Source organism: Schistocerca serialis, chromosome 11 (genome assembly GCF_023864345.2).
Source record: "Schistocerca serialis cubense isolate TAMUIC-IGC-003099 chromosome 11, iqSchSeri2.2, whole genome shotgun sequence".
NCBI lineage: Eukaryota > Metazoa > Arthropoda > Insecta > Orthoptera > Acrididae > Schistocerca > Schistocerca serialis.
In genome coordinates, this window is record NC_064648.1 from 198,813,665 (window position 1) to 198,841,093 (window position 27,429).

A 27,429-nucleotide genomic window follows, 5' to 3' on the forward strand; every position below is an offset into this window, starting at 1 on the left:
ATTTGCACATGTGAAATTTTTACATGCCAGTTTTTTAAGTGACCTAAGCAAACTTCTGAGCAGTTTATACGTAGAGCATCTTTTCGGCACATAACTGAAAGAGTCATATTTCAGAAAATATAAAAAGAGCCTGTCATACATTAAAAATAGTTATTAGAAGATCCAAAGGCACTTTGTTTCTAGACATCTCACTTACAACAAATAATTTATAGTTGTTTATATTGTGTCTATTGTACATAGTTGCTGTCATACATAATATAAAACAAGTTTCCATGTGCTGTTTGTTGGGACTAATTTTCGGGAAAGCAAGAACAATTACTTTTCAAAAATGAAGAGAGCAGTCCGACTAGCATAAATACAAACGAAATTTTACATTTTTTGATGGATATAGATGGAAAGTAGATGAGTGTAATCACTAAAGGCAAGCTTTAAACAGTCCACAACAAAATTGTGTAAGAAACTAAAATCTTTTTATAATTACTTTACCAGCCAGGCAAACCTAGACTCAAGTTACATAATATAGGCTTATGATTTACGATGTATGTTTAAATGCTTACCTCATCATTGCAGTGCTGTCACAGGTATCCCAAAATGTTGTCTTCATCCTCGCTGTCTGAAGACGAATCCAAATGAAAGGCTCCATCACAGTGTGTCTGTCAATTTTCTTTTTAAAATCATCTTCCTGGAGTATTTCTGAATGTCTGACGCAGTTTGCCCATGCAGATATGCTTACGTTGTCCGCTGCTTCATGTGAGAGTCTTTCCACATCAGCAATTTGGAAGGTGCTGTTTCTTCCTGAGATACTGCTTTTAACTAGGCCCATACCAGCTCAGTAGGATTGTAGTGGCAGTGATATGGTGGTAACCTGATCACTCGGTGACCATGCTGTCTTGCCAGTTCATCTGTCTTGTAAGTGTGGTATTTAGGCTTGTACGCATTTAGAGCATGAGTAACTCTGCCCCGGTCTGTGACGCTGTGTGAGGAATTCCATTAGGCGACAACCGTGAAATAATTTAATCCGTCCTGGTATTTGAAGTAGGAGCCTTATTCACTTGTACAGAGTGCACACTTGCATTGCATGTAGATGTAGATGTAGAATTGCGGTAGCTGGTAGAAAACCTCCCAGGCCCATCAATCGAATAGATTGGTTACAGTACGCGCCATAAGTGCTTGAGCGTTGTCCTGCAAAATTACGAACAGGTCCAGCAGAAAGTATTACTGTTTCTTTGTCTAAGCTGTTCACAGGCAGTGCTTTAAAAACATACATGTGGGTTTGATTGAAAGGAAGCAGAAAGCTGAAAATTCAGTAATGTGCTTTGCTGCTTAAAAAATTCTTTATGTAAAGGTATTAGATGTGTCCCTTGCTGGAGTAGTTTTTTGGAAAATGTCATTTTTGCATAAAAAATTAAAAACCACAGATTTTGGCTTTGCATGTTTTCTTGCTAGACAGTTATGATTAAAACTGAAGTAACTCACTGCCAGTTTTTCAAAGAATGTGCAATGTGTCATGAGTGCAAATTGGGATTGCACATATGACACAAGCAGAAATTGACAGTCTTAAATGGTAGTCAAAATGGGTCCCCCAACCATCTGTAGAAGTGTTTCGAAATTTCTGTAGTCATCTACTAGTTTTTAAATGACATTACATCCTCTGTTTCTAAGGTGTCAAGAAGATCCTGTCCATGTCTGATTCCTTCTTTAAGATCATCACAAATTGGCCAATGTTTGCATGCAATACATCTGCTTTTGGCTGTTCCGCTTATTGAATGGTTCGCAAGAAATGTACCTTAATTTCAAAGTGTCCAAACGAATATTATCTGAACACAAGTCCCTGCCGGACTGACTGCTCAACACCAAACACATTCCTTTTGTTATTGGTGTATCACAGGAAGCAGAGCAACTGTATCCATAGTTTGGCCATGGCTACGTTGTGCTGTGCAGAGTTACACATCCAGAGTTCTACCGTTCACTGCTAGGTGGCAGTGGCATTGTTTTCACAGCGACAGTTGACGAATTCATCGCATTTCACCCAATCTGTGAAATTTTTAGTGTATATACACAAACCTTTATCATAAATCAGTCTATTAGTAAAACTGTATTAAAGGCCCTACAGTACTTCCTGAGATAAGCCTGAATGTACGGAGAGAAGCGAGTAGGGGAAGTGAATTTGTATATATAGGTTTGTGATGAATGGTGTGTATAGATTGTTGACAAACTCTGTGGAATGTGTGGTCAGTGTAATAATGTAGATTGGTACTTACTGTAAAGAAGACAGGTTACATTGCAAACATGCACAATTAAGATGCTGTGCCTGTCTGCTACTTAATGTGTCTTCTTTATGGTAAGTAGCAGTCTATCTTTTACACATTGTTGATATTCCTACGTGGAGTTTGCATTTTTTAATGCACTAGGCAAGTAGACAGTGATGAGAGCAATAGCTAAATTTGAGAAAATTGACCGAGTTGTGGACGTTAAACCCCTGGCGTGTCCTCGTTTTAACCATCCTGTGGAAGACATCGCCTTCACGAGTGTTAATGTTGTTGCAAATTCGGTGAAATCTGTTTGCTCACATTCACAGCAGGTGGGATGTTTCCAGAACCAGCATGCAAGGAATTCTGAAATACAAAGTGAACCTCGGTGCATTTAGAATCGAACTGACGTGAGAACTGAAGCCAATCACGAAAGGTACTGAGCATTTGGCTGTCGGGCCCTTGCGAAACAAAGAACAGACAATAATGTCATCGAGAAAATGATGTTCGTTGGTGAAGCGCGCTTCATCTACTTCTGTATGTACCGGATACTCTGCAAATTGCATTTAAGTGCCTAGCACAGGGCTCATCGAACTACCTTCACAATAATTCTCTATTTCACTTTCAAACACTGTACGGAAAAAACTAGCACCCATATCTTTCTGTGCAAGCTGTGATTTCCCTTATTGTATTATGACGGTTTATCCCTACTAGGTCGGCAGTCGACAAAATATTTTGGCATTCGGATGAGAAAGCTAGTGATTGAAATTTCGTGAGAAGATCGTACAGCAGTGAGAAACATGTTTGTTTTAATGATGTCCACCCCAAATCCTGTATCGTGTCCTCTATTTCTCAGTAAAACAAAATGTGCTGTCCTGCTTTGAACTTCCTAACTGTCCTATTTGATGTACGTCCCGAACTGCACAGCAATACTCCAGAAGACTGTGGTCAAGTCTAGTGTAAGTCTCTTTAGCACACCTGTTGCATCTTTTACATGTTCTGCTAATAAAATGCAATCTTTGGTTCCCATTCCCCACAACATTTTGTACGTGTTCTTTCCAATTTAAGCTGTTCGTAATTATGATTCGTAGATATTTAGTTGAATTTACGGCCTTTAGATTTGATTGGTTTATTGTGTAACCAATGTTTAATGGTTTCCTTTAAGCACTTGTGTGGATGACCTCACACTTTCCATTATTTAGGGTCAATTGACATATTTGCACCGTACAGATATCTTTCCTAAATTGTTTCGCAATTTGTTTTAATCTTCTAGACGATAAATGACAGCATCATCTGCAAACAACTTAAGGCAGCTGCTCACATAGTCCCCTAAATCATTTGTACAGATAAGCAACAGCAGAGGGCCTATAACACTACCTTGGGTAACCCAGAAATCGTTCCTGTTTTACGTGATAACTTTCCATAAATTAGTAAAAACTGTGACTTCTCTAACAGGAAATCATATATCACATAACTGAGATGATATTCCATAAGCACACAATTTGATTACAAGCTGCTTGTGAGGTACGGTGTCAAAAGCCTTCTGGAAATCTAGAAAAACTGAATCAGTTTAAAATCTCTTGTCTGTAGCACTTCCTGTGGAATGGCTTCGTGAACTAGCAAAATGGCAGGATAGGGGCACAGAAAACTGTTGAGTGATTAGGGAGAATCCATTACATCTATAAGTTACTGGGGGTGTAGCATTTCAGACGAGGGTATAATCGAGATGTACTGCTTCGAAGATAGCGTGATGCTGCAGACTCGTAGAGGCCATTTGTATAATATTGTATTTCGTACATAATCACGTGTACCGTACACAGCAACAATATGTAAATTACTGAATTTCACCAATTAACTTGTTTGTAGTTCTGCGTTTTTATGGGGCGCGCTTTAAGTTCCATTTCGGGAACAGTTAGTTCTCTATGTCACAGTGTGGTACACTTTTTGTTTCAGGGATATAAAAGCCGGTAACATCCTTCTGGGTGAGGACGGCACAGTGCAGATAGCAGACTTTGGCGTGTCGGCGTGGCTGGCGACTGGCAGAGACCTTTCGCGGCAGAAGGTGCGCCACACTTTTGTCGGCACCCCCTGCTGGATGGCGCCAGAGGTCATGGAACAGGTACAGTCCCACTTTCCCTTACCATTTGTCTGTGGATACTTGACGTAATTTGGCAGTATTTATTGTGCAGTGTGTGGTGATCATTAGGAAAAATGTTTGGCTGTAGGTGCTTCGTACAGGTCTCTGTATAAAAACTTTGTTGTGATATGAAAAAGTCTTCCTGAAATATTAGATTTACGAGTGCTGTTGATTACAAAACATTTGAACATTGACACTGTAGCCAGTAGTTCAGTGTGTTGCAGAAAAGTCCACAGTCGGAGTTACTTGTTCAAATATCACTGGTTGCAACTTTTTTTTAACTTTTATTTCAATTCTATATTTATCATCAAATCGATTTGTTAATTAACAAATTTTGAATCTTAATTATTTAATAAAAATAACATATTTTTATTTTAATTACTGATCTCACAGAAATGCAAATAAATGAAAATATGACATCTTGGGTTGTCGGGTGTTCTGCCGGATATCAGCGTCGTACTTGCACGATATTTCGGTCACGTAGCTCGTGACCTTCATCAGGTGCGACCTGAGACTGCTCCTCGAGTGGACCTGGTCCAGTATTTATGCCTATGGCCTTCCCCCTCCTACAACGGCTGCAGGCGCTTCCTCTGTGGTCCGCGCCCATTCCCTGCGACCTGCTGGAGCGTTGCTGCTCCGTTTTCCGTCCGCTGTGGTTCTAGGTGTTCCCTCTGCGGTCCGCACCCACCAAACCCACTCCTGGGGGTTTCATCAACGGTCTGGGGTACCAAGCGTTCCCCCTGTGGTCCGCACCCGCTCACCACGACCTGTTGGAGCGTTGCCGCTCCGTTTTTCGTCCGCTGCGGCTCTGGAACCAGCGACCAACAGGTCGTGGTGAGCGGGCGCGGACCGCAGGGGGAACGCTTGGTACCCCAGACCGTTGATGAAACCCCCAGGAGCGGGTTTGGTGGGTGCGGACCGCAGAGGGAACACCTAGAACCGCAGCGGATGGAAAACGGAGCAGCAACGCTCCAGCAGGTCGCAGGGAATGGGCGCGGACCACAGAGGAAGCGCCTGCAGCCGTTGGTGGAGGGGGAAGGCCATAGGCATAAATACTGGACCAGGTCCACTCGAGGAGCAGTCTCAGGTCGCACCTGATGAAGGTCACGAGCTACGTGACCGAAATATCGTGCAAGTACGACACTGATATCTGGCAGAACACCCGACAACCCGAGATGTCATTAGATCGCCGGGAAAGCCTGAAGAGTTACAAATGAAAATATGATAAAAGTGCAAAACGTGAAATAGGAAATAAAATAAATTGCAGTAGTTTAAAAGAATAACACATTCTGCGTGTGACATATTAAGTTTTTTATTTAATTTGCACATCCAGATGTGTTTCATCGTATTTACGAGGCATCTTCAATGGGTTTTCTGAAATATTACACGATCTTTTCGTTGGAAAATATAGGCGATTGTTTATACATGTAGGTTATAGATTTAAGACAGTTCGTAAAATACCTTTTTACTTCTAGATACTGAATAGTTATTTGATGTATATAATTTTAACAGCAAACCGTTTCACCTCTGTGTATCAAATTTTAATAAATTTTTGTAAATGAGTAATTAAAAGAATTGTACTAGATTCTGTTTCAGCATTTGTTAATTACCATTTGCTTTTGTTAATAAATATGGAATTTAAATGAAAGTAAAGAAGAAGTTGCTGTTAGTTAATTTGAACCAGTGACCGCAAGACTACTAGACTTTTATGCTACTGCCGGCTGCGGTGGTCTAGCGGTTCTAGGCACTCAGTCCGGAACCGCGCGACTGCTACGGTCGCAGGTTCGAATCCTGCCTCGGACATGAATGTGTGTGATGTCCTTAGGTTAGTTAGGTTTAAGTAGTTCTAAGTTCTAGGGGACTGATGACCACAGACGTTTAGTCCCATAGTGCTCAGAGCCATTTTTTTATGCTACCCTCTCAGCTAACAGGAACTGTGAACAGCAGATTATTCATCTCATGACATACATTAGCAGTCCATATGGGTTGCATACAGACGTGTCAAAAATTTACATTACAGTTGTAATGATTATTTGACAGTAGTAAATAGCGACATTGAAATTATGTTTATATGGACAAGTATTTGCGTGTATATGTAACAAGTTGTATACAGGTCAAATTACCATTTCGTCCTACAAGATTCATCCACTGAGTAACAGCATTTCAGTATCACTGCTATGTATATAGCTTCCTTTTGAGTGGACCTAAGTTCATTTGCATTATCATGTCCTCTTATAGTTTATAATTAATTTCATTCTCATGTATGGTAGAGCCTGGGTGTATGGGAAGCATAAAGTGTCTTGTATTGTATGTGAACAGAATGGTTACTCTCAGATAGTGGAAGAGTTATTGTTTGATAATGGCTGACATGGTTCTTTATGCTGTACAGTGCACAATTACTAAATGATTTTTTCCCCTGTATCTGCAGTGTCCACACTGTTAGCTGAATTTCCCCAAAAACAATACCATTGCATGCCTACGGGGTATTGCCTCGGTTGTGCAACTGGGTTCATGATTTTTTGCCAGAAAGGTCACAGTTTGTAGTAAATTTATGGAATGTCATTAAATAAAAAGGAAGTAATATGTGTTTCCGAAGGAAGTAGTACAGGTCATCTGCTGTTAAGTCTACATAATTGATTTAGGTGACAATCTGACCAGCCCTCTGTAGGTTGTTTGCAGAAGACTCTTGTCATTTACCTTCTAGTAAAGTCCTCAGAAGATAAAACCCAATTGCCCAGAACTATGGAACACACTTAACGTTCGCGAATTACACTGTGGTATCCAAAGTATCCGGACAACTGGTTGAAAATGACGTAAAAATTCGTGGCGCCCTCCATCGGTAATGCTGGAATTCAGTATGGTGTTGGCCCACACTTAGCCTTGATGACAGCTTCTACTCCCTCAGGAATACGTTTAATCAGGTGCTGGAAGGTTTGTTGGGGAATGACAGCCCATTCTTCACGGAGTGCTGCACTGAGGAGAAGTATCGATGTCGGCCGGTGAGGCCTGGCACGAAGTCGGTGTTCCAAAAGATCGCAAAGGTGTTCTATAGGATTCAGGTGAGCTCTGTGCAGGCCAGTCCACTACAGGGATGTTATTGTCGTGTAACCATTCTGCAACAGGCCGTGCATTATGAACAGGTGCCCGATCGTGTTAAAAGCTGCAGTCGCCATCCTCCAATTGCTCTTCAAGAGTGGGAAGTGAGAAGGTGCTTAAAACATCAACGGAGGCCTGTGCTGTGATAGTGTCTCTCAAAACAAGGGATGCAAGCCCCCTCCAAGAAAAACATGACCACACCATAACACCACCGCCTCCGAATTTTACTGTTGGCACTACATACACTGGCAGATAACGTTCACCAGGCATTCGCCATACGCACACCCTGCCATTGGATTGCCACATTGTGTACCGTTATTCGTCACTCCAAACTGTTCTATCGGCCAATGTTTATGCTTTTTCCACCGAGCAAGGTGTCATTTGGCATTTACCAGCGTGATGTGTGACTTAACGAGCAGCCACTCAACTGTGAAATCAGAGTTTCTGAGCTCCTGCCAGACTGTCTTATACTTGCAGTGGACCCTGATGCAGTTTGGAATTTCTGTGTGATGGCCTGGATGGATGTCTACCTACACGGATGTCTGCCTATTACACATCATGACCCTCTTCAACTGTCAGAGGTCTGTGTCAGTCAACCGATGAGGTCGGCCTGTACGCTATTGTGCTGTACGTGTCCCTTCACGTTTCCACTTCACTATCACATCGGAAACAGTGCACGTAGGGATGTTTAGGAGTGTGGAAATCTCGCGTACCGACGTATGACACGAGTAACATCCGGTCACCTGACCATGTTTGAAGCCCGTGAGTTCTGCGGAGCGTCCCATTCTGCTCTCTCATGATGTCTAATGGCTACTGAGGTCGCTGATACGGAGTACCTGGCAGCAGGTGGCAGCACAGTGCACCTAATATGAAAAACGTATGTTTTTTGGTGTGTCCAGATACTTTCGATCACATAGTGTATCTGTATGGTTGGAAAATACTCTAAAGACTGTAAATTCAACTAAATACCTATGAATTATAGTTACAAACAAATTAAGCCATGTAGGTATTGTCATGGGCAACATGAAACAAAAAGTGCTTGTTTTTGGCAGGACACTTACAAAAGTATATGCAACAGATCTACTAGAGACTGCTACATTAGACTCGTCCATTCTTTTCTGGGGTAAGAGATTGTCAGCAGGTAGAATTTTTCGGAGTACATCGAAAATGCTCAAAGTAGTTTAACTCGTCCTGTGTTTTTGTGAAATACAGAAGAGTCACAGATGCAATAAGCGACTTGGGCTAGCAGTCATTAAAACGAAGGCATTTTTTTCGTGGTGAGGTCTTTGCACAAAATTTCAATCAATTCTTTCTCCACTGAATGCTCCTACACCGGGAGTAATGATAAAAAGAAGAGAAATCAGTGTGCAGGGAAAGATTTGAGTGTTTTTGTGTACACACCGTCCAACCCCAAAGAAAGCAGGTGTTGACAGATGTGAAAATTACCGAACTATCAGTTTAATAAGTCACAGCTGCAAAATACTAACATGAATACTTTACAGACGAATGGAAAAATTTGTAGAAGCCGACCTCGGGGAAGATCAGTTTGCATTCTGTAGAAATGTTGGAACACGTGAGGCAATACTGACCTTACGACTTACCTTAGAAGAAAGATTAAGGAAAGGCAAACCTACGTTTCTAGCATTTGTAGACTTAGAGAAAGCTTTTGACAACGTTAACTGGAATACTCTCTTCCAAATTCTGAAGGTGGCAGGGGTAAAATACAGGGAGCGAAAGGCTATTTACAATTTGTACAGAAACCAGATGGCAGTTATGAGTCGAGGGGCATGAAAGGGAAGCAGTGGTTGGGAAGGGAGTGAGACAGGGTTGTAGCCTCTCCCCAATGTTATTCAATCTGTATATTGAGCAAGCAGTAAAGGAAACAAAAGAAAAATTCAGAGTAGGTATTAAAATCCACGGAGAAGAAATAAAAACTTTGAGGTTCGCCGATGACATTGTAATTCTATCAGAGACAGCAAAGGACTTGGAAGAGCAGTTGAACGGAATGGACAGTCTCTTGAAAGGAGGCTATAATATCAACCTAAAAAAAAGCAAAGCGAGGATAATGGAATGTAGTCGAATTAAATCGGGTGATGCTGAGGAATTAGATTAGGAAATGAGACGCTTAAAGTAGTAAATGAGTTTTGCTGTTTGGGGAACAAAATAACTGATGATGGTCGAAGTAGAGAGGATATAAAATGTAGACTGGCAATGGCAAGGAAAGAGTTTCTGAAGAAGAGAAATTTGTTAACATCGAGTATAGATTTAAGTGTCAGGAAGTCGTTTCTGAAAGTATTTGGAGTGTAGCCATGTATGGAAGTGAAACGTGGACAATAAATAGTTTGGACAAGAAGAGAATAGAAGCTTTCGAAATGTGGTGCTACAGAAGAATGCTGAAGATTGGATGGGGAGATCACATAACTAATGAGGAAGTATTGAATAGAATTGGGGAGAAGAGGAGTTTGTGGCACAACTAGACAAAAAGAAGGGCCTGGTTAGTAGGACATGTTCTGAGGCATCAAGGGATCACAAATTTAGTACTGGAGAGCAGCGTGGAGGGTAAAAATCGTAGAGGGAGACCAAGAGATGAATACACTAAGCAGATTCAGAAGGATGTAGGTTGCAGTAGGTACTGCGAGATAAAGAAGCTTGCACAGGATGGAGTAGCATGGAGAGCTGCATCAAACCAGTCTCTGGACTGAAGACAACAACAACAACAACAACCGTTCAAGAGTGGAACGGTAGAGAAATTCAGTGAATTCTATGCCAAACACTTAACTATAAATTGCAGAGTAGATCTTTAGATGTACAGGGGGTGGAGAAAGTAATGTGAACATCACATACATAATATTTATTTATTAATAAGGTGTTGGTCCACCATTGGCTTTGGGAACAGCTTCAGTTCTTCACAGAATAGTTGCGTGGAGTGTCAGAATAGTTACTGACGGAGTGTTCTCCCAGTTTTGTACAGAAACATCTGCCTATTGCTTCAGTGATGTCTGAGCTTTTGCCCTCTATTCCTGTTCGCCAATGGTGTCTTACAGAGTTTTGTGTGTGTGCTGTTATTACTGTCGATACTGTTGCTTGTGAAATGTTAAATGGTTCGGCCATTTGTCACAAACAAGTTGACCTGTCTTGAAGTCTGATCTTTCACCGAGTGCTTGTATCGAGTCGCAGAAAAAATGTAAAATACACTGAAAGATAACCTCCTAGAGGAAAAAGATAACCTCAAAGATTTGGCATGTCAACTGGGCACTTCAGCCGCGTCAGTGTTTATATGTTCACAGTGGTGCCAACTTGCAACAAGATGTACTATATTGCATGGTGTTTGTATTAGTTTGTCCACCCTCTGTTGATACCTAATAATAGATTCAAACCAACTTTTAAATTGTTAATAATTTCGAAATTTTTAAATGAGAGTTATAGCAAAAGTAAGGTTCCCATATTTTTTACAAATAGAAGACATCAAAATCTTACACTTTTGTCTATTTTTCTACAGTCTCCTTCTTTCTCTCTCTGTCTCTCTCTCTCTCTTTTTTTTTAACTCACTTTTGAAGACGGTGCTCCAGTTTTTGTATTACTAAGTCGAGGTAGTCTCTTGCCAACCCATTGAGGAAGCATGTGACCTTTGATCGGACATCGTTGCTCTTGAAGTGTTTGCTACCTAAGTGTTTCTTTATCTTTGAGCTAAGTCTTGGCTGTATGCGGAATGGGGCATACCAGTCCTCCCAAATATCTTCAAAATCTCACGCATTTGACGAGCGAATGGGGTCGAGTGTTGTCGTGAAGAAGCACTACTACCTCCGTCAGTAGTCCTCTCCGGTGATTCGGGATTGGTCAGTGTCTCACAATATCTGTCTCGAGTTTATCATCATTCTAAGTTGCACGAAATTGATGAGGAGTACCCCCTTCCGATCCCAAAACAGTCGCCATAACCTTTCCTGCCGACTGCGTTTGTTTGAATTTCTTTGGTGGCGGTGAATCGGAGTGACACCACTGACATTGTTCTTTTGTTTCGGGGGTGTAATGAAACACCCACATTTCATCTCCCGTGATGATAGTCCAGCTACTTTTCCTTGTTGCCTGCCCCCTCACTTCATTGAAGGAACTTGCGAGCACTGTCGAGGTGTCGCTCGTCGTGTTTGTCAGTCAGCACCCGGGGGGACCCAACGAGCACACGCCTTGCAGTAGTCCAATGTTTCTGTTAAAAGTTCTTTCACTTGTGCAATGGGAAGCTTCAGGAATTGCGTCTACAAGTTCACGGACAGTGACCGTCCGATCTTTGAGCAGCTCGCTGTCGATCTTCGGGACAATCACATCCGAAACCTATGGTCTTCCACTCCGTTCGTCGTGAACTTCTGTGCGACCCCCGGCAAAAGCCCTGCACCATTCGCGGAAGTGCTGAACGGACATGCACTCTTCGCCATAAAACTGTCAGTTGCCGACGAATCTCCACAGGCGGTAACTTCCTCGCGTGGAGAAACCGGAGTACCGCTCGAACCTCACACTAGGTGGGAGCGGCGATCGACTCTTCCACCTCTGACGGCTGCCGAGCAGACCCTGAGCGACGTAGAGAATCGTGGACGGTGGGCTCGAGAGCAGGGGAACTGCTGCGCACGACACCGTTGTCGAATTTAGCGTAGTACCTTCCCTCGAAGCTGTAGCTTGTCGGAAACCTTACGTTTGGTGCAACCCTCGTACTTAACGGCTCTAGACGGTGGTTGAATTCGAGTATTTTTGAGAATTGCTGTGTAATGCCGTAGGGAACTGATGTTGAATGCTGACATACGGAGCCTATAGGTTTAAGGGGTGGTCCAAAAGTTTCCTTTTGAGAGCACTGCTGTTGTGTATATGCAGTGTATGCAATGTTGGGTGGCTCTGATCTTGGTACATTAGCACTGTCATATAGGCAATGGATCGGAGTGGCATTCGTTACTTTCCGACACGTGCACAGTACGTGCACTAACGTGAACTGCGATTACATAATTACCAAATATGTCCAGACAGGAGCAGAGTGCTGTCATCCTGTTCTATGCTGCCGAAGTAAACGTGCATCTGCAAATGAAGCGTGTAGGCGGGTCAGCAGGTCTGTCAAAACCGGGAGGACTGCGAGAGGGGTTTCTGCTGTCGCACGATAATGCGTTTCCCCGTATTACGTATGTCGTAACTCAGAAATTACGCCAACTCGTGCAGGAGAAACCCTAGCACTCCACACCTTTAGTCCCGATACCTTCCCACATAGTCATCGCACCTTCGGTTACTTAAAGGTCTCGCAGATGACGATTTCTGTCAGATGAGGGTGTGCAGCACGCAGTAAGCAACTTCTTCTCGCAGCAGGACGTGGTGTTTCATCAGATAGTTGTTTTCCACCTGGTGACTCAGTGGGGTGCTTCTCATGATTTTGCACAATTGGCATACGAATTCAGGACTGTATGGCATTCAAACGGAAACTTTTGGATAGCTCCTTATGTAATGTGAATTGAAGTGGGCAAGTGCATAAGCTCCCCTTGTTAGTGCAGTGGCTAGATGTCGGGGTTTAATTACACCACAGACAGATAAGTTTTTGAAACTTGCTGGCAGATTAAAACTGTGTGCCCGATCGAGACTCGAACTCGGGACATCTGCCTTTCGTGGGCAAGTGCTCTACCATCTGAGCTACCGAAGCACGACTCACGCCCGGTACTCACAGCTTTACTTCTGCCAGTATCTCGTCTCCTACCTTCCAAACTTTACAGAAGCTCTCCTACGAAGGTTCACAGGAGAGCTTCTGTAAAGTTTGGAAGGTAGGAGATGAGATACTGGCAGAAGTAAAGCTGTGAGACCGGGTGTGAGTGGTGCTTCGGTAGCTCAGATGGTAGAGCACTTGCCCGCGAAAGGCAAAGGTCCCGAGTTCGAGTCTCGATCGGGCACACAGTTTTAATCTGCCAGGAAGTTTCATATCAGCGCACACTCTGCTGCAGAGTGAAAATCTCATTCTGGAGATAAGTTTTTGTCTGCAATGCTGGTAGCAATTGAAATACTACCACATCAGTACTCTAGTACACCAGTAGGAGAGCCAATTGCTTTGAGAATCACCAAGCTTTTGACAAAATATAATGCAGTATCTTTGCTCCACACATTCAGTTATCTCGAGAGAATCGGTAATCTGACAAACACATTGTAGCATCTCACTCGGCGACCGACAGGCGGTGACTGACGTGCTGGAAGGCGAGGACAAAATCTTCCTGACTTAAAACAATTCATCTGTCTCTTGGTCTTAATCTAGATCTCTTGCTTTCTATTGTCATTTTCTGGGCCTGTCTGTGTCCTGCCAATTCTCCATATAGTGGAGATGCTGAGTTGCTGAAAGGCACAACAAAAGGCTTTTGGAAAGTTTGCTTTCAGCCAAGGGCAAGGCCTTTGTCAAAAATAGACAGCCCCCCCCACACACTTTCCCATTATTTATCCTGCTAATTCTTATTCTTTTAACATGCACTTACCATTGTAGTCTTGTCTTTTCCATTATCTCTTCCAAAGGCTTCTTTAATTATTTCTCTCACTTTCTCATTCATGCTCTTACTCAGTCTTATCCTGCTTCTAGCAAGCCAGTGTCCTGCTCTCCTTCCTTTTCTTCGTTACCCACATTTCTGGTGCACACAAGTATTGGAGCACAATACGTGCGTTGTAACATTTGCATGCTTTTGGTGGTACATCCTTGATCCAGATTTGGCTTGTTGCTCTGCAAGAAAGTGTTGTTGTCTTTCCCTTTCACTTATCTCTGGCTGTCTTCTATTGTGCTCCCCAGTTACTTCAGACATTCCACTTTAGTACTTGCACTGTAAAACTTGCATCCATTCTTATTCTACTCGTACTCCTCGTTCAGTCATTTCATATTTCTTTGCACTAAATTTGAATACACGTAGTCGCACCACTTGCTTCAGTACATTTCAGTTTTCGAACCTCTCCTTCCCAATTTCCCTACACAACAATCATCTGCAAGCACCACTGCTTTCATATTTTCCTCTCCTATTCACACTGCTACCAGTATCATCTTCTTATGCGTAAGGGAGATAAAAAGTAGATGGGATTTAGGGTTGTGTAGTTCTTAACTCTGGCAAACATTTATCTGAATCTAGCCCTCTTATTCTGGAACCATAAGACTAGTCCCCTCTTTCTCATTGCACTTGTAATGTGGTGTAATTGTTTCTAGTTCTCTGTTGTGTCCAGTTCTTTATGCTCTCATCTCTTTTCGTGGGATCCACAATTTTTCTCAGGATTTTTAACCCTTTAATTCTAAAGAGTTCACCATTTCTGACCGTGTTAAATTCTGGGGCATACAGTATGGGAGGTATTGCTGTGGTGTCGTAGCATCACAGTTTAAGATTGAGGGAAAAGGTTTTCGATCTGGAAATGTCTTGTTTCTATAATATTTTTACATTCCATCCTGGTTTTCCCATAGTTTGATTAGCTCTGGTATCTAAGCTCATTGACAGTTTCTCTCTGAATTTTGCTTTTGGTAGCATATTTGTAACTATCTCCTTCACAAATTTTCAGGTCTTTTTCTCTAGTCCCCATTTGGTTACGTCTGGAAGAGAAAAGTCTGTCCATTGACTTGTAGCCCATTTGGAAGTTGACAGACATTGCTTGTACGGCAAGGCTCTGTAAATCATTGTATGTGAGAATGTTTTTGAGTCTCAGCATATGTTCTGCACATGAACTTGACTTCCTGAGTCCAGCTTAGTATTCTTCTCAATATTTTAGAAACTTATTTCTGGACGGTGATTGTCGTAACTTTATTTGGCTAAAATGGAATTCAGTGATGATTCTCAGGAACTGTTGGTTAGATGGCATTCTTAGGTTTCAGCTTAGGTGGGTTTGGATTTTCACAATTTGTTGGTAGTTTCATTGCTTCAGTTGGCTAGAAGAGATACTTTGTTAGAACAGGTACCAACACCTCAGCTGACATACAGATTGAGTTGAGGCACTGTTTTAAATATCAGACTTGCTCTCGAGAGGTGCTGGGTTCGTATCCCTGTCCAGTGATACGAATTTGCGATTTCTGTGGTTTCCTTAGATTGTGTAAAGTGAATGCCAGTATCTAGTCTTGGATGAGGACACAGCCGAATTCTGATTTCCTTCCTTCCCCATCCTGTTGTATTCAAGTGTGTGGTCATAGTCAAGATTGTGCCCCATCTCTTATGACTCGTCATTGAAAGGACATTACATCCTAATCTTCCTTCACCTAACACAGTTGCAAAATCTCACTTAAAGCTGTGGATGATATCACGAGGGAAGGTCTCACCTATACAGTGGTGTAGGTTACCGTCCCAGGCATCACACATTGCAGCTGTTCATTCTAGTGAACCCTAAAATAAGTAAATAAATATATAAATAAATACTTCCTTGTTAATCAATAACCCCTTGAAATAACTATAATTTTTGTCTAGCATAGCGTAGCAGAAAAGTTATTTTACTGGTGTGCTAAAAGTTGCAGATTAAAGTCCCATTGGGTGTCAAGAGTGTTTATCATGCATCTTTATTGAAGTGGCTGGCGTTATTATTTCTATTCAGTTAATTGGTGTGTGTGTCTGTTTCTTTATTTGTAGTCGTTCACCACATAATTGCAATAATGTCTTAGGTTTTTTTAGTAGCTCTCATTTTTTGTCCTTCACTCGTTTTTCATTTGGAAACTATGCCCATTTGATTTTAATTATTTTTATGTATTTACTTTGATTTATTTCTTCCTTCTCATCATTTATTTTCACCCTTACTGCAATCATCATTTCTATTACTCATTTTGCTTGACTTTTATTTTTGTTTATAAAACCTTCTTTCATTTAAATCTTCTTCTATTTTACTATGCCCATGGTGTGAGAAGAATTCATGCTTTTAATCTTTTGTAAAATGGTTCCCATTTTATAAAAATTTACATGTTACAACAAGAATTAAATTTGACGCCATTGTGTAGCCAATATAAATAGATTATTTTCTCCTCTGGTTTTTAACCATTACATCATTATTTTTTAACCTTTAAATAGTTAGATAGATAGATAAAAATAATTAAAATTGTGTGGACAAAGATTCCAGATGAAAAAAGAATAAAAGGAATGATTTAAATGAGAGCAAATAAAAATATATTAATATGACTATTAAAATCAAGTGCCTAAGTGTTACAAGTAAAAAAATATATATTTATATAATGCTCCATCACTTATGTTTCCAGTATAAAGAATAGATGAAATTCACCAGAAGCTCTCAATGTATCCTTAATTGTCCATCAGTTGTCCTTTTCTCAGCTCCTGATAGGTTGGAATCATGGTAAATGATCTGTATCATTTCGCCAAAGAGGAAATATTATTGTGGAATAATGCGCTTGAAAATGACAGTGATAATTTATATTATCACTTATTTGTGTTAACATTTTTTGCAAACTCCTACTATATGTTATCCGAGTAATCCTTTAAACCTCTCTAATCAACTTGGCGACTTAGTGTACAGTTTAATTGCTCGGTAGAAAATGCTGCATTGAGATTCGTGTTTGTACTTTGTTGGTAGGTGAGAGTTAGTCTAACTCTCACTCCACGGTTATGGACAGAGCTGTTTGTGCAGTACTTATCAACACTCTTTTTTGCCTACATGCACTTACTTGTGGTTAGAAACCCCCAAGGTTCTGAATAGATCTTTACAGTGAGCTAGATCACTCTTGCGGCTCTTTTATGTATGTTTATATTTTCTATGGTTGTCTCCTCACTCTCAATGTGACTCCCAACAAAAAAAAAACAGATAATACAAAAGCTGTTACAAAGAAATAAGTGTATATATGAATAATATATAAATGAAATGTATTGGCTGTTACTGACAACAAATACTACTATGCATGTAACATGCTAATAGGCATATTGCATTATCCGATCGAGTGTCCGGACACCCCTCTAATGCACAATGGATCACTGGATTTCTTAAGAGGTGGACTCTCCAGTGTAGGAGGATGGAGAGAGTATTGTGTTTCTTGTAGACAATGATAGATTGTATGAGCATGACAGTGCACCTTATCATAAAGTGGCATGTGTGAGGAAATATTTGGCAGACAATAACTTTCCTGAATTGGACTGCCCTCCCCAAAGTCATGACCTGAACCCTGTGGAACACCTTTGGGGTGAGTTAGAATGTCAGATTCGCTCCCGTCCCTAGCAATCAAAATCATGATCTTCTCTGGTTTTGGCTCTTGGGCTGGCACACCTTCAGTCATTGACACTTCATTGAAACTCACCAGTAGAGTCGAAGCTATATTTAAGGTGAAGGGTGGACACATCCCATATTAATGTTTACTAATAATTGTTCGGATATTTTGTATCAGATCGAGTACTGCAGTTGGTCGAGCTAATTGCTTGTTTTGTTACGTGTACTATCGTTATAAACGCTGTCAATACAGTTATGCGTGTTTTGAAGTATCAGAGAAATATTTGTTCTAGTTTGAAAATAGAAATGATATCTGGAATAATAAAATTGTTGTTTGCAGGACCACGGGTATGACTTCAAAGCTGACATATGGTCTTTCGGCATTACAGCCATAGAGATGGCCACAGGAACCGCACCGTACCACAAATACCCTCCCATGAAGGTGAGTCAGTCTTGAATTCTGCAGTCCATATAAGACAAAGAATAAATTTTGAGATCAACAATACTTGTTAAGTGTGTTGTAAATTCTCTCTCTCTCTCTCTCTCTCTCTCTCTCTCTCTCTCTCTCTCTCTCACACACACACACACACACACACACACACACACACACACACACATTACCATGTTGGCGGATTGTAACTATTAAATCTATGCATTTTCATCTGCATTTAATGGTCTGGGTAGTGGAGATCATTTTCTAGTGACTTTCCTGCAATTAAGTTATTGTGTTGTTGTTGTTGTTGTTGTTATTGCGGTCTTCAGTCCTGAGACTGGTTTGATGCAGCTCTCCATGCTACTCTATCCTGTGCAAGCTTCATCATCTCCCAGTACCTACTGCAACCTACATCCTTCTGAATCTGCTTAGTGTATTCATCTCTTGGTCTCCCCGTACGATTTTTACCCTCCACGCTGCCCTCCAATACTAAATTGGTGATCCTTTGATGCCCCAGAACATGTCCTACCAACCGATCCCTTCTTCTGGTCAAGTTGTGCCACAAACTTCTCTTCTCCCCAATCCTATTCAATACTTGCTCATTAGTTATGTGATCTACCCATCTAATCTTCAGCATTCTTCTGTAGCACCACATTTCGAAAGCTTCTATTCTCTTCTTGTCCAAACTATTTACTGTCCATGTTTCACTTCCATACATGGCTACACTCCATACAAATACTTTCAGAAATGACTTCCTGACACTTAAATCTATACTCGATGTTAACAAATTTCTCTTCTTCAGAAACGCTTTCCTTGCCATTGCCAGTCTACATTTTATATCCTCTGTACTTCGACCATCATGAGTTCTTTTGCTCCCCAAATAGCAAAACTCCTTTACTACTTTAAGTGTCTCATTTCGTAATCTAATACCCTCAAAATCACCCGACTTAATTCGACTACATTCCATTATCCTCGTTTTGCTTTTGTTGATGTTCATCTTATATCCTCCCTTCAAGACACCATTCGTTCCGTTCAACTGCTCTTCCAAGTCCTTTGCTGTCTCTGACAGAATTACGATGTCATTAAGTTATTAAGAAGTGATATATTTGGATGTTATATGGCAAAGTGTATATCATCCTTTAACTATGCCAATTTTGGGACCCAGTGTGAACTTGGTTTAACATTTCGTGGTGTACTTGAGTTTACTTCTAGGTTTTTGTGTCTCCCCTGTGATTTATACGGAACAGTTTGCATCTGGTTTGGTTGAGCACTACTCTGTATATAAAATCCACTGTGAGATAGTTTAGTAGTAGTAGTAGTAGCAGCTTTTTCCCCTTCCCTACAACTTCCGATAACGAGACTACTGCCAATGATGATCTTTCCATAGATACTCCTCAGAGGTATGATGATAGGAATTTTCTGCCCAAAAATTGATGTTGTTTTCTCATCTCATAAATAGTGTTCTTTCAATAGGTGATATAATAACCTTGCTGGTACTGTTGTAAAAGGTGTGCTTTTTAAAAGCTTAATGTATGCAATATCCACTTCTCGTTTTTGGTTTCCTTCATCTTATTACGTGGGTGGGCACACAGTTTTACATTTTAGTCGTCATCCTAGTATTATTATGGTTCCTCCTTACTGAGTGTTGTCTAATAACCATTGAGAAAATCTGTGGTGTTCCAATAGCTGTAATTCCTCTTTTGTCATTCCTTTTTGTTTACTTACTGTGCAGATTATCATAACTTACAGTGAACCCCCTTCACTGTACATGATATATGATACTGTTATCTTACTTTGCATACGATGAGTCGGTCCCTTTGCCCACCTCTTTTACTTTTTGACAAAAACCGATAGTCTTACCACGCATAATCGTACATATTTGCAGACAATGGGTATACAGGTTGCATTGCTTTGACACTTCTGTTTTATGATTACTTCCATTAGGTTACTGATGTTTTCGCAGTGTGCAGGAATAACTGGTTAATTTCTGATAGTACAAATTACGTTTTAAAATGTAGATTTTAATTAAGACTGTTTTCTTTTACTTATGTAAATTAACATGTAAGACTTGCTTCACTTAGACAATACTCTCTGACTTTTTACCATGTACGTATTACTCTCTCCCTTAAAACCCACATCCTTTCATCTTTCCCTCTCCTTTCCTCTTTCCTGACGAAGCAACCGTGGGTTGCGAAAGCTTGAAATTTTGTGTGTGTGTTTGTGTGTTTTTTTATTGTGCCTATCCATCAGTGCTTTCCCATTTGGTAAGTCATGGAATCTTTGTTTTTAATATATTTTTCCCATGTGGAATGTTTCTTTCTATTTTATTTACTCTTTTGTAACCTTCACTGTACAGGCCTGAAGATGACATAATGAAATGTTGAAACTGATTGCCTAACAAATAAAACAGAAATAATGCCTGTTGGTGTTCTATTATTGGAAATCGACCAGCCGAAGTCCCACAGGCCAAACGTAGGATGGAGCTACATTTATTTAGTAAATGTCGGCAGTGATGGTGACACCTCAGGAAAGCTATTTATAGTGCAACATACCATCACTGTTCCACCAGATGTGTAACTCTATATTTTGTGGATTTGTGCAGGTCTTTGTACGGGGAGCTGCTGCTTTGTTTGGGCTCAAGCTTTCCCTCCTTCTCCTTATGTTAGTATAAAGACACCATTTCTTGTCAGCGGTAATGATACGAATTTCGAGTAGTCGGTGTCATTCACGAGCTGTTCGATGACAAGTGAGAAGAGATGCACATACAGCTTCCCACTGATGTTTGTGATTTTGCTTGGAGCATGCAGTACCTGTAAATCTTATTTTTGAACCTTCGCCATTAAATGCGAGTGTCACACAATCGTGGAATGATCAGTGTTCATCACGTTTGGCAGTTCTCGACTACACTGATGTGGATCACGGTGGACTAATGCGTTCAAGCAATCGTCCAACCCCAAAGGTCTTTTTGAATGTGGAGAGTCACTAATGTCAAAATGATCCTCCTTAAAACAAGAAAACAATTTCCTTGCTGTGCTCTGTCAAATGGCTTTACTCCCCCACATGGTGCAAATGTTTTTGGCTGTCACCGCTGCTGCTGCCACCCCTGTATTGAACTCGGACAGAAGGAAATGTCAGAAAGTTCAGATTTCTCCTCTTGGCATCCAGTTTTCAAGCATCCACAGCTCGACTTCCTAACTTCAAATGATGAAATGGCAATATGTAAACTGAAATAACAACATTGAACTACAAATAGAAAATAGCTATTGATAAATAAACCCATAGCAACTAGAAAACCAGTATGCAAAACAAAAATGCTAGTAATTCATACATCGATTGATTGTTTCATCGGTTATTGGCAGAATAGTTTGTACATTATCAATGAAACACGCACAACACTGGTGTAATATTCTACAATGTTCATTATTTGTTCCACAGACCAGTTTTCATCTGTTATGCAATCATTGGGTACAAAGATAAGTGTGTGGTGCAGTGAAATTTTGTTGGATCGAAGATTTTAAACTAGTGCATGTACAGAGTATCTCCATTTCCAGAGATGTATTACATCACACCCACAAATGAAGGGAAATCATGGAAATTAATGAATACATGACCATCAACCCAAGTCTAGTACTGAACGACCATACACAGTTCCCTTACTCACCTCCTCTAACAGCAAATACTAACTCATAATGCCATGCAGGCCAGGTTGTTAATTACCCCACTTATTCACATGCTCCAATTCCTTTATTTCAGTTAGTACAATTTCTCTCGTGACTCAGACGTAATGTTAAGAGTACCAAACTTGACACGACACTGTCTTGCAGCTCGCCCTCAATTCTGCCATTTCCGTCTGAACTGGCAACTTGTCACTGGCTAAATGTGTCATTCTCACAAATTTCTGAGATTCTGTGGTGCTGTGGGGAGGCTTTAGTGTTAACACCGCTACGGACTGTGTCGTCGTCCACGATATACTTACCACCGAGCAGTACATTGAACAGACCCTGTTGGACTGTGTGGTGGCTGCTGCATATGGTGGTGACTCTGAATTCGTTCTAATGCCTGCACCCATGTGGCAGGTGTCAGCAGGGATGTCTTGCGAAGCCTTGACATTTAAGTGATGAAATTTTCAGTGGTAAGTCCTAACCTAAACCCCGTCACGCATGTGTGGGACGTGCTTCACAGTTCTGTTCGTGGTTGTGCTGTTCCACCACACTCTCTGAGAACTCGTCGAATCTCAGTGAAGAACGAGAACAGATACCACAATGTGGTCTCTGTACATTCACGCGGAGCCTGCCACACCATTGTCAGGCAGTGATAAACTCTCACGGAGGGCACACACGTTACTGAACATCTCAAAGTATGATGAAAAGCATCCAGAATGACACACTGAATGATGGTTTGCAGTTCGTTCCTGGCACGTCTCAGATATTTTGGTTCTTTTTATGTAAGCGATTGGACGTGTAATGATGATATTTGGTTGTATACTTGAATTGTGAAAGATAAAGATATAATTCGGTAGCATACCAGTTCTAAGTTATTGTTCAGTGGACTATGATAGATGGCCAAAGTCTTGTTCCCATAGTTCTTTAGAGCAGTGTATATACAGGGTGTATATGAAGTGTGGCAACACTTTCAATTATTTATTGCACAAGAACTAAACATTGTACAGATGTCATACATATTGCATTATGAAGAGAAATTCTGAAGGTTTTTTTACAAACATTCAACACGTGAACCGTGAGTGACCCGGCAGATGTCAATACGGTAATCGAATTCTTGCCGTACCCACCCCAGTACGATATTGTCGACTGTGGCAGTCACTTACTGTATTCTCTCCTGGAGCTCTGCTACATCACTTGGTAGAGGCAGTACACACATGAGATCTTTAAGGTGTCCCCACAGAGAAAAATCACACAGTGGGAGATCTGGTGATCAGTAAGGTCATTTCGTGAAACAGCTGTCCCATTCTGTAACACGGCCGATCCACCGATGTGGCAACTCAGTGTTCAGGTACCCGTGAACTTCACGATGGAAACGGGGTGGACCCCCATCCTGCTGAAAGATGAACGGACAGTCAGATTGCATTTGGAGTATCAGCCATCGCTGCAACATGTCCGAGTAGGAATATCTAGTGACAGTGCTCTCAGCGAAGAAGAATGGCCCGTACAGTTTTGGACATGAGGTGTCACTAAAAACATTTATCTTTGGGGAATCGCACTCAAATTCAGTGCATTTGTGTGGATACTTTGTACCCGAGATTCAACAATTATACCTGTTCACTTTTCTGTTGAACAGCTGTATCACACTTGTTTCTGTTGAACTCCAATACACAGACAGCTTGCTCCGCACATGAACTTGCCATGTTTGCGACTAGTGCTGACTATCGGCAAATTACTAAACTACGTTGAGGCGGTATACAACTTTCAGGATTTCTCTTCTAAATGACATATGTATGATCTCTACAATGTTTGGTTCTTGTGTAGTAAATAATTAATAGTGTTCCTGTATTTTAAAAATAGGATATTGATTGCTCATGAGACCACACAGTCGTAAGTAGTGGAACATGTACATTGTGTGTGTGTGTGTGTGTGTGTGTGTGTGTGTGTGTTCGTTTGGTTTCTTAGTTAATGTGTGCTTTTGGCAGGTTCTGATGCTGACACTGCAGAACGATCCGCCGACACTGGACACGGGGGCAGAAGAGAAGGACCAGTACAAGGCGTACGGCAAAACGTTCCGCAAGATGATTGTCGATTGTCTGCAGAAGGACCCCTCCAAGAGGTATGTACTGCATTGTGACAGTCGTGTAGCCCAGTGGGTCGATGGGTGAATACTTGGCATGTAATTACTCGGAACTGATAAATTGTTCCACAGTATTAGGTATGTTGTGACCACACATATTCTGCTGCAGAGTGGAATATGGACTCTAAAAACAACTGCTCTACAACTGCTTTTCAGTGCCACAGGCACAACTTGAAGTTATTTTCTTCCACTTCAGCAGAGAATTGAAATACCTGCCTGTGACGGTTCCCGTTCAGTTAAGAATTGGCCAGAATCTCGTCTGGCAATTGAGCCGAGTGGATCTGTCGATATGCACGGCATCTCAAGTTGTTCGTTCGTAGCATTAGGCAGCTTTGTGTGAGTGTGCAGGATAAGGGCCATTCAAATACAACCAAACACCTGCCATTGTGCGCAGTTTGTGGAACAGGTGGCCCCACGGTTGTCAAGTTTCTATTCTGTCACTGCTGTGATGGGAATGAGTTTGTGCCACGTAACAAGTGTACGCAGTTACTGGGTTGTACCACATTTGTTGGTGGACTGGTCTAGTGCGTTCATCCAGCTGTAAACGTGGAGGCGAGCAAAGAGGAGCACAGGTGTGTGTGGTTTGTTTTGTGGTTGCCGAGGGTGCTGGAGAAGGCGAAATTCCTTATTGCGTGTCCACTCTGTATGGTGAAAAGTGCGTGTCTGTAACGTGTGTGCACGAGTGACAGGAGATTCTGGGAAGGGCCCACATTGCCGTGAGACTATCTTCACGCCGGACGAGCCCGATGAGCCATTATCCCTGATCCCAGATTTGATGGCCTTATCTGAAGAGACTGACGAATCACGAAAGATGAAATTCGTGTTTGGGTAGGCGTGCCGTCGTCAAAGACCACTTGCATTACTGCAAAATTTGCACGCAGTGGGTGTCACGTCAGCTAATGGAGGGACAAAATAGGAATAGAATGGTGTCAAGTCTGACTCATCTGCTGTGCTCCCACGAGGAAGAGGATGCATTTCAGACGTGTATCGTCACGAACCGAATGTGGTGCCACCTTTTCGAGCCTGAGGGCAAATGGCCCCGTCAAAAAAATCGGAAGCTGTTCACACGAGTCACGATGACCTCCTCCTTTGAAAGTAGGGGCTCACTACTCGTCGAGTTCCTCGAGTGTGGAGCCACAGTTCATATGCAGTGCTGTGAAGACACTTTGCAGAAACTGCAATGCGTCCTGAAGTCAAAACGCCCAGGAATTCTGTCACGATAACATCCCCCCCCCCCCCCCCCCCAGTTGATCTGTTGTCACTGGTAGGCGCAGTGAAAGAAGATTCAAAAGTAGTTGTTTATTTCCATAAGTTACAAGCAGTTGCTCGACTCGCCGTTGACATTGGCCGTCGATGTCCGCCGAAGAACCGCCTCGTAAGCGGCAGTCGGTCTGCTAGAGGTAGTTGACGCCGCGTGTCCGTTCCTCGCCGGCAACTGCTGCGACGGCTGCACCCGCGGTGGCTTCGTTGCTGGCTGTACGGCAATGCCACGGCAGTGACAGGAGGTGTGTGTTGGACTTACTCGACAATTTTGGATGTGCCGAATGCTCTGTCCCTCCTGCTGATTGCTGTTCTTCTTCGTCTGTTGAACTGTGATTATTTCTGTCGTGTAGCCGTGACGTAGGACGATCCTGGCCTGCCGATTAGATAGCCCCTGGTCCGTCCGCTAAAGTATGAGGAATGCTGTCGTACTGGAGCGGGATGATAAGGGAGACGCCCAAATCCGCACATTTGCGGCAGTGGCAGGCGGTAATGTTGAAGTCTGTGTTTGGAGATCGTGGCGAGGTAGCCCTCTCTCCCAGTAGCGGCTGCCGTCGCCCAGTAGTATGCGAGAAATCTACGAGGAGGCTTGTGCCGAGTGCGACCTTACTGTAATCGGGGAACCGAGTGCTGTTGACCTGTCTGCATTACAAGCTAAAATGCTGGTGTATTTTTATGGGGCAAAGTAGTGGCTAATGTCTACCCGACATCACTTTTCATTACTGCATATGTCTCGCTATTACAAAGGTGTCGGCAGTTCTCATTCTGCTCAGTGCATTTGTTATAGTAGAATACTGCTACGTAAAAGCTCTTGGCACGTGTGGTTGCATTAGGAGTAGCGTTTCTTTTGTCACGTAATGAAGATCTTGTCCACCTGCTCTGCCTACTGCAGTCTGCTGAGGGCCATGTGTGGCTCCCTAGAAGCACCAATGTTCTGTCTTTCCCTGACCCACTCTCAGAGGTGAAGTATTATTCTTTGCACTCGTCTCGTGTCGACACCACCCTAATGCGAGCGAGGTATCTTCGCTCGGGGAGTTAGGAAATGTTAACGGTTTGCTGCCTTCGTACGAGGTTGGCATGCGACAGGATGATGGGTACACTTCAGCAGTTTGGTTGGGAAACACTGCAACATCCTTTGTACAGCAAGGATCTATCACCATTCGATTTTCACACTTTTGGTGACCTGAAGAAAGACAAACGTGGACATCGGTTCCAGTCGGACGAGGAAGTGCAAGAGTGGGTGGAGTTGTGAATCTGTCAGGTGCCTACTGTGTTCTGCGAAACAGGAACTGGGTGTCTCGTCTCTCAGTTGGATAAATGTCTCAATGTGTGTGGTGGTTACTTTTTAACGGAACCATTCCGTAGTCCCATTGTGTCAGGTGTTTGGTTTTCATTTGACTGCCTCTAATATTATTATTATTATTATTATTATTATTAATGCCCTTACCAGCTTGCAGTTCACAGGGGTGGATGACGAAAGTGAAGCCTTGCTTTGGTTACGGTTGAAATGTTTCAGTAGATAGGAAGGTGAGCATCTTGCTGTAGGTTTTTGTACTTCCATATAAGTTCTCTTTCTTGCCACAGAGATGGTACTAGTATGTAGCTAAACATGGGTAGTCAGAAAGTAGGTGTTGGTTTGATTGTGTTAGTTACAATATGCTCAGTACGGTTAAGCTGTGTGTCAACAAGTCTTGTGCGAGTACTATCCGTCAGAGCTGGGAGCAATAGTCCGCAACAGCGTAAGTCGATCCTACAGTTGAAGAACAGTGTGTCAGTGCATAGGATACCTATTTTGCAGGTATTTTGGAAACTTCTTGGTGGATTAAAACTGCATGGCAGGTGGAAATTAGAATGTGGAATTTTGCCTGCTACAGGTGTGCTCTGCTGACTGACCGTCCAAACTAGATTCGTAACGTACTCTTAGAGCTATGCTTCTGTCAGTATGTCTTGTTCTACCTCCTATACTTAACGAAAGTTCTCCCACACAGCTTGAGGGACTAGTACTCCTAGAAGAAAGGACATTGTGGAAGTGTGTTTTAGACACAGCCTGGTGGTTTGTTTCCAGAATGAATGACCACTCTGCAGTAGAGAGTGTGCTGTTTCGAAACTTCCTGGCAGGTTCCTGTTTGGAGTTCAGGTCAGACACACAGTTTTATCTGTCAGGAAGTTTCAAACCATTTTATCTGTCAGGAAGTTTCAAAACTGTGCACAGTCCACTACAAATTGGCAGTAGTCACTCAGAATAAGGTGAGTAGCGTGGTATTGCAGAGCCAGTTGAAAATATGTTGCTGAAATTG

The 27,429-nt window shown here is 42.0% G+C and overlaps 1 protein-coding gene across 7 annotated transcripts in view; it reads left to right on the forward strand.

The window, feature by feature from the left end:
* LOC126426822 (serine/threonine-protein kinase OSR1) overlaps positions 1-27,429 on the forward strand; it is a 523,270-nt gene that overhangs the window by 436,588 nt on the left and 59,253 nt on the right. For all 7 annotated transcript variants that reach the window (XM_050088845.1, XM_050088842.1, XM_050088846.1 and 4 more), the window contains 3 exons: positions 4,203-4,368; positions 17,981-18,082; positions 23,718-23,851. In XM_050088845.1, coding sequence (XP_049944802.1) covers positions 4,203-4,368; positions 17,981-18,082; positions 23,718-23,851 — 402 coding nt within the window. The remainder of the gene's footprint in view (positions 1-4,202; positions 4,369-17,980; positions 18,083-23,717; positions 23,852-27,429) is intronic.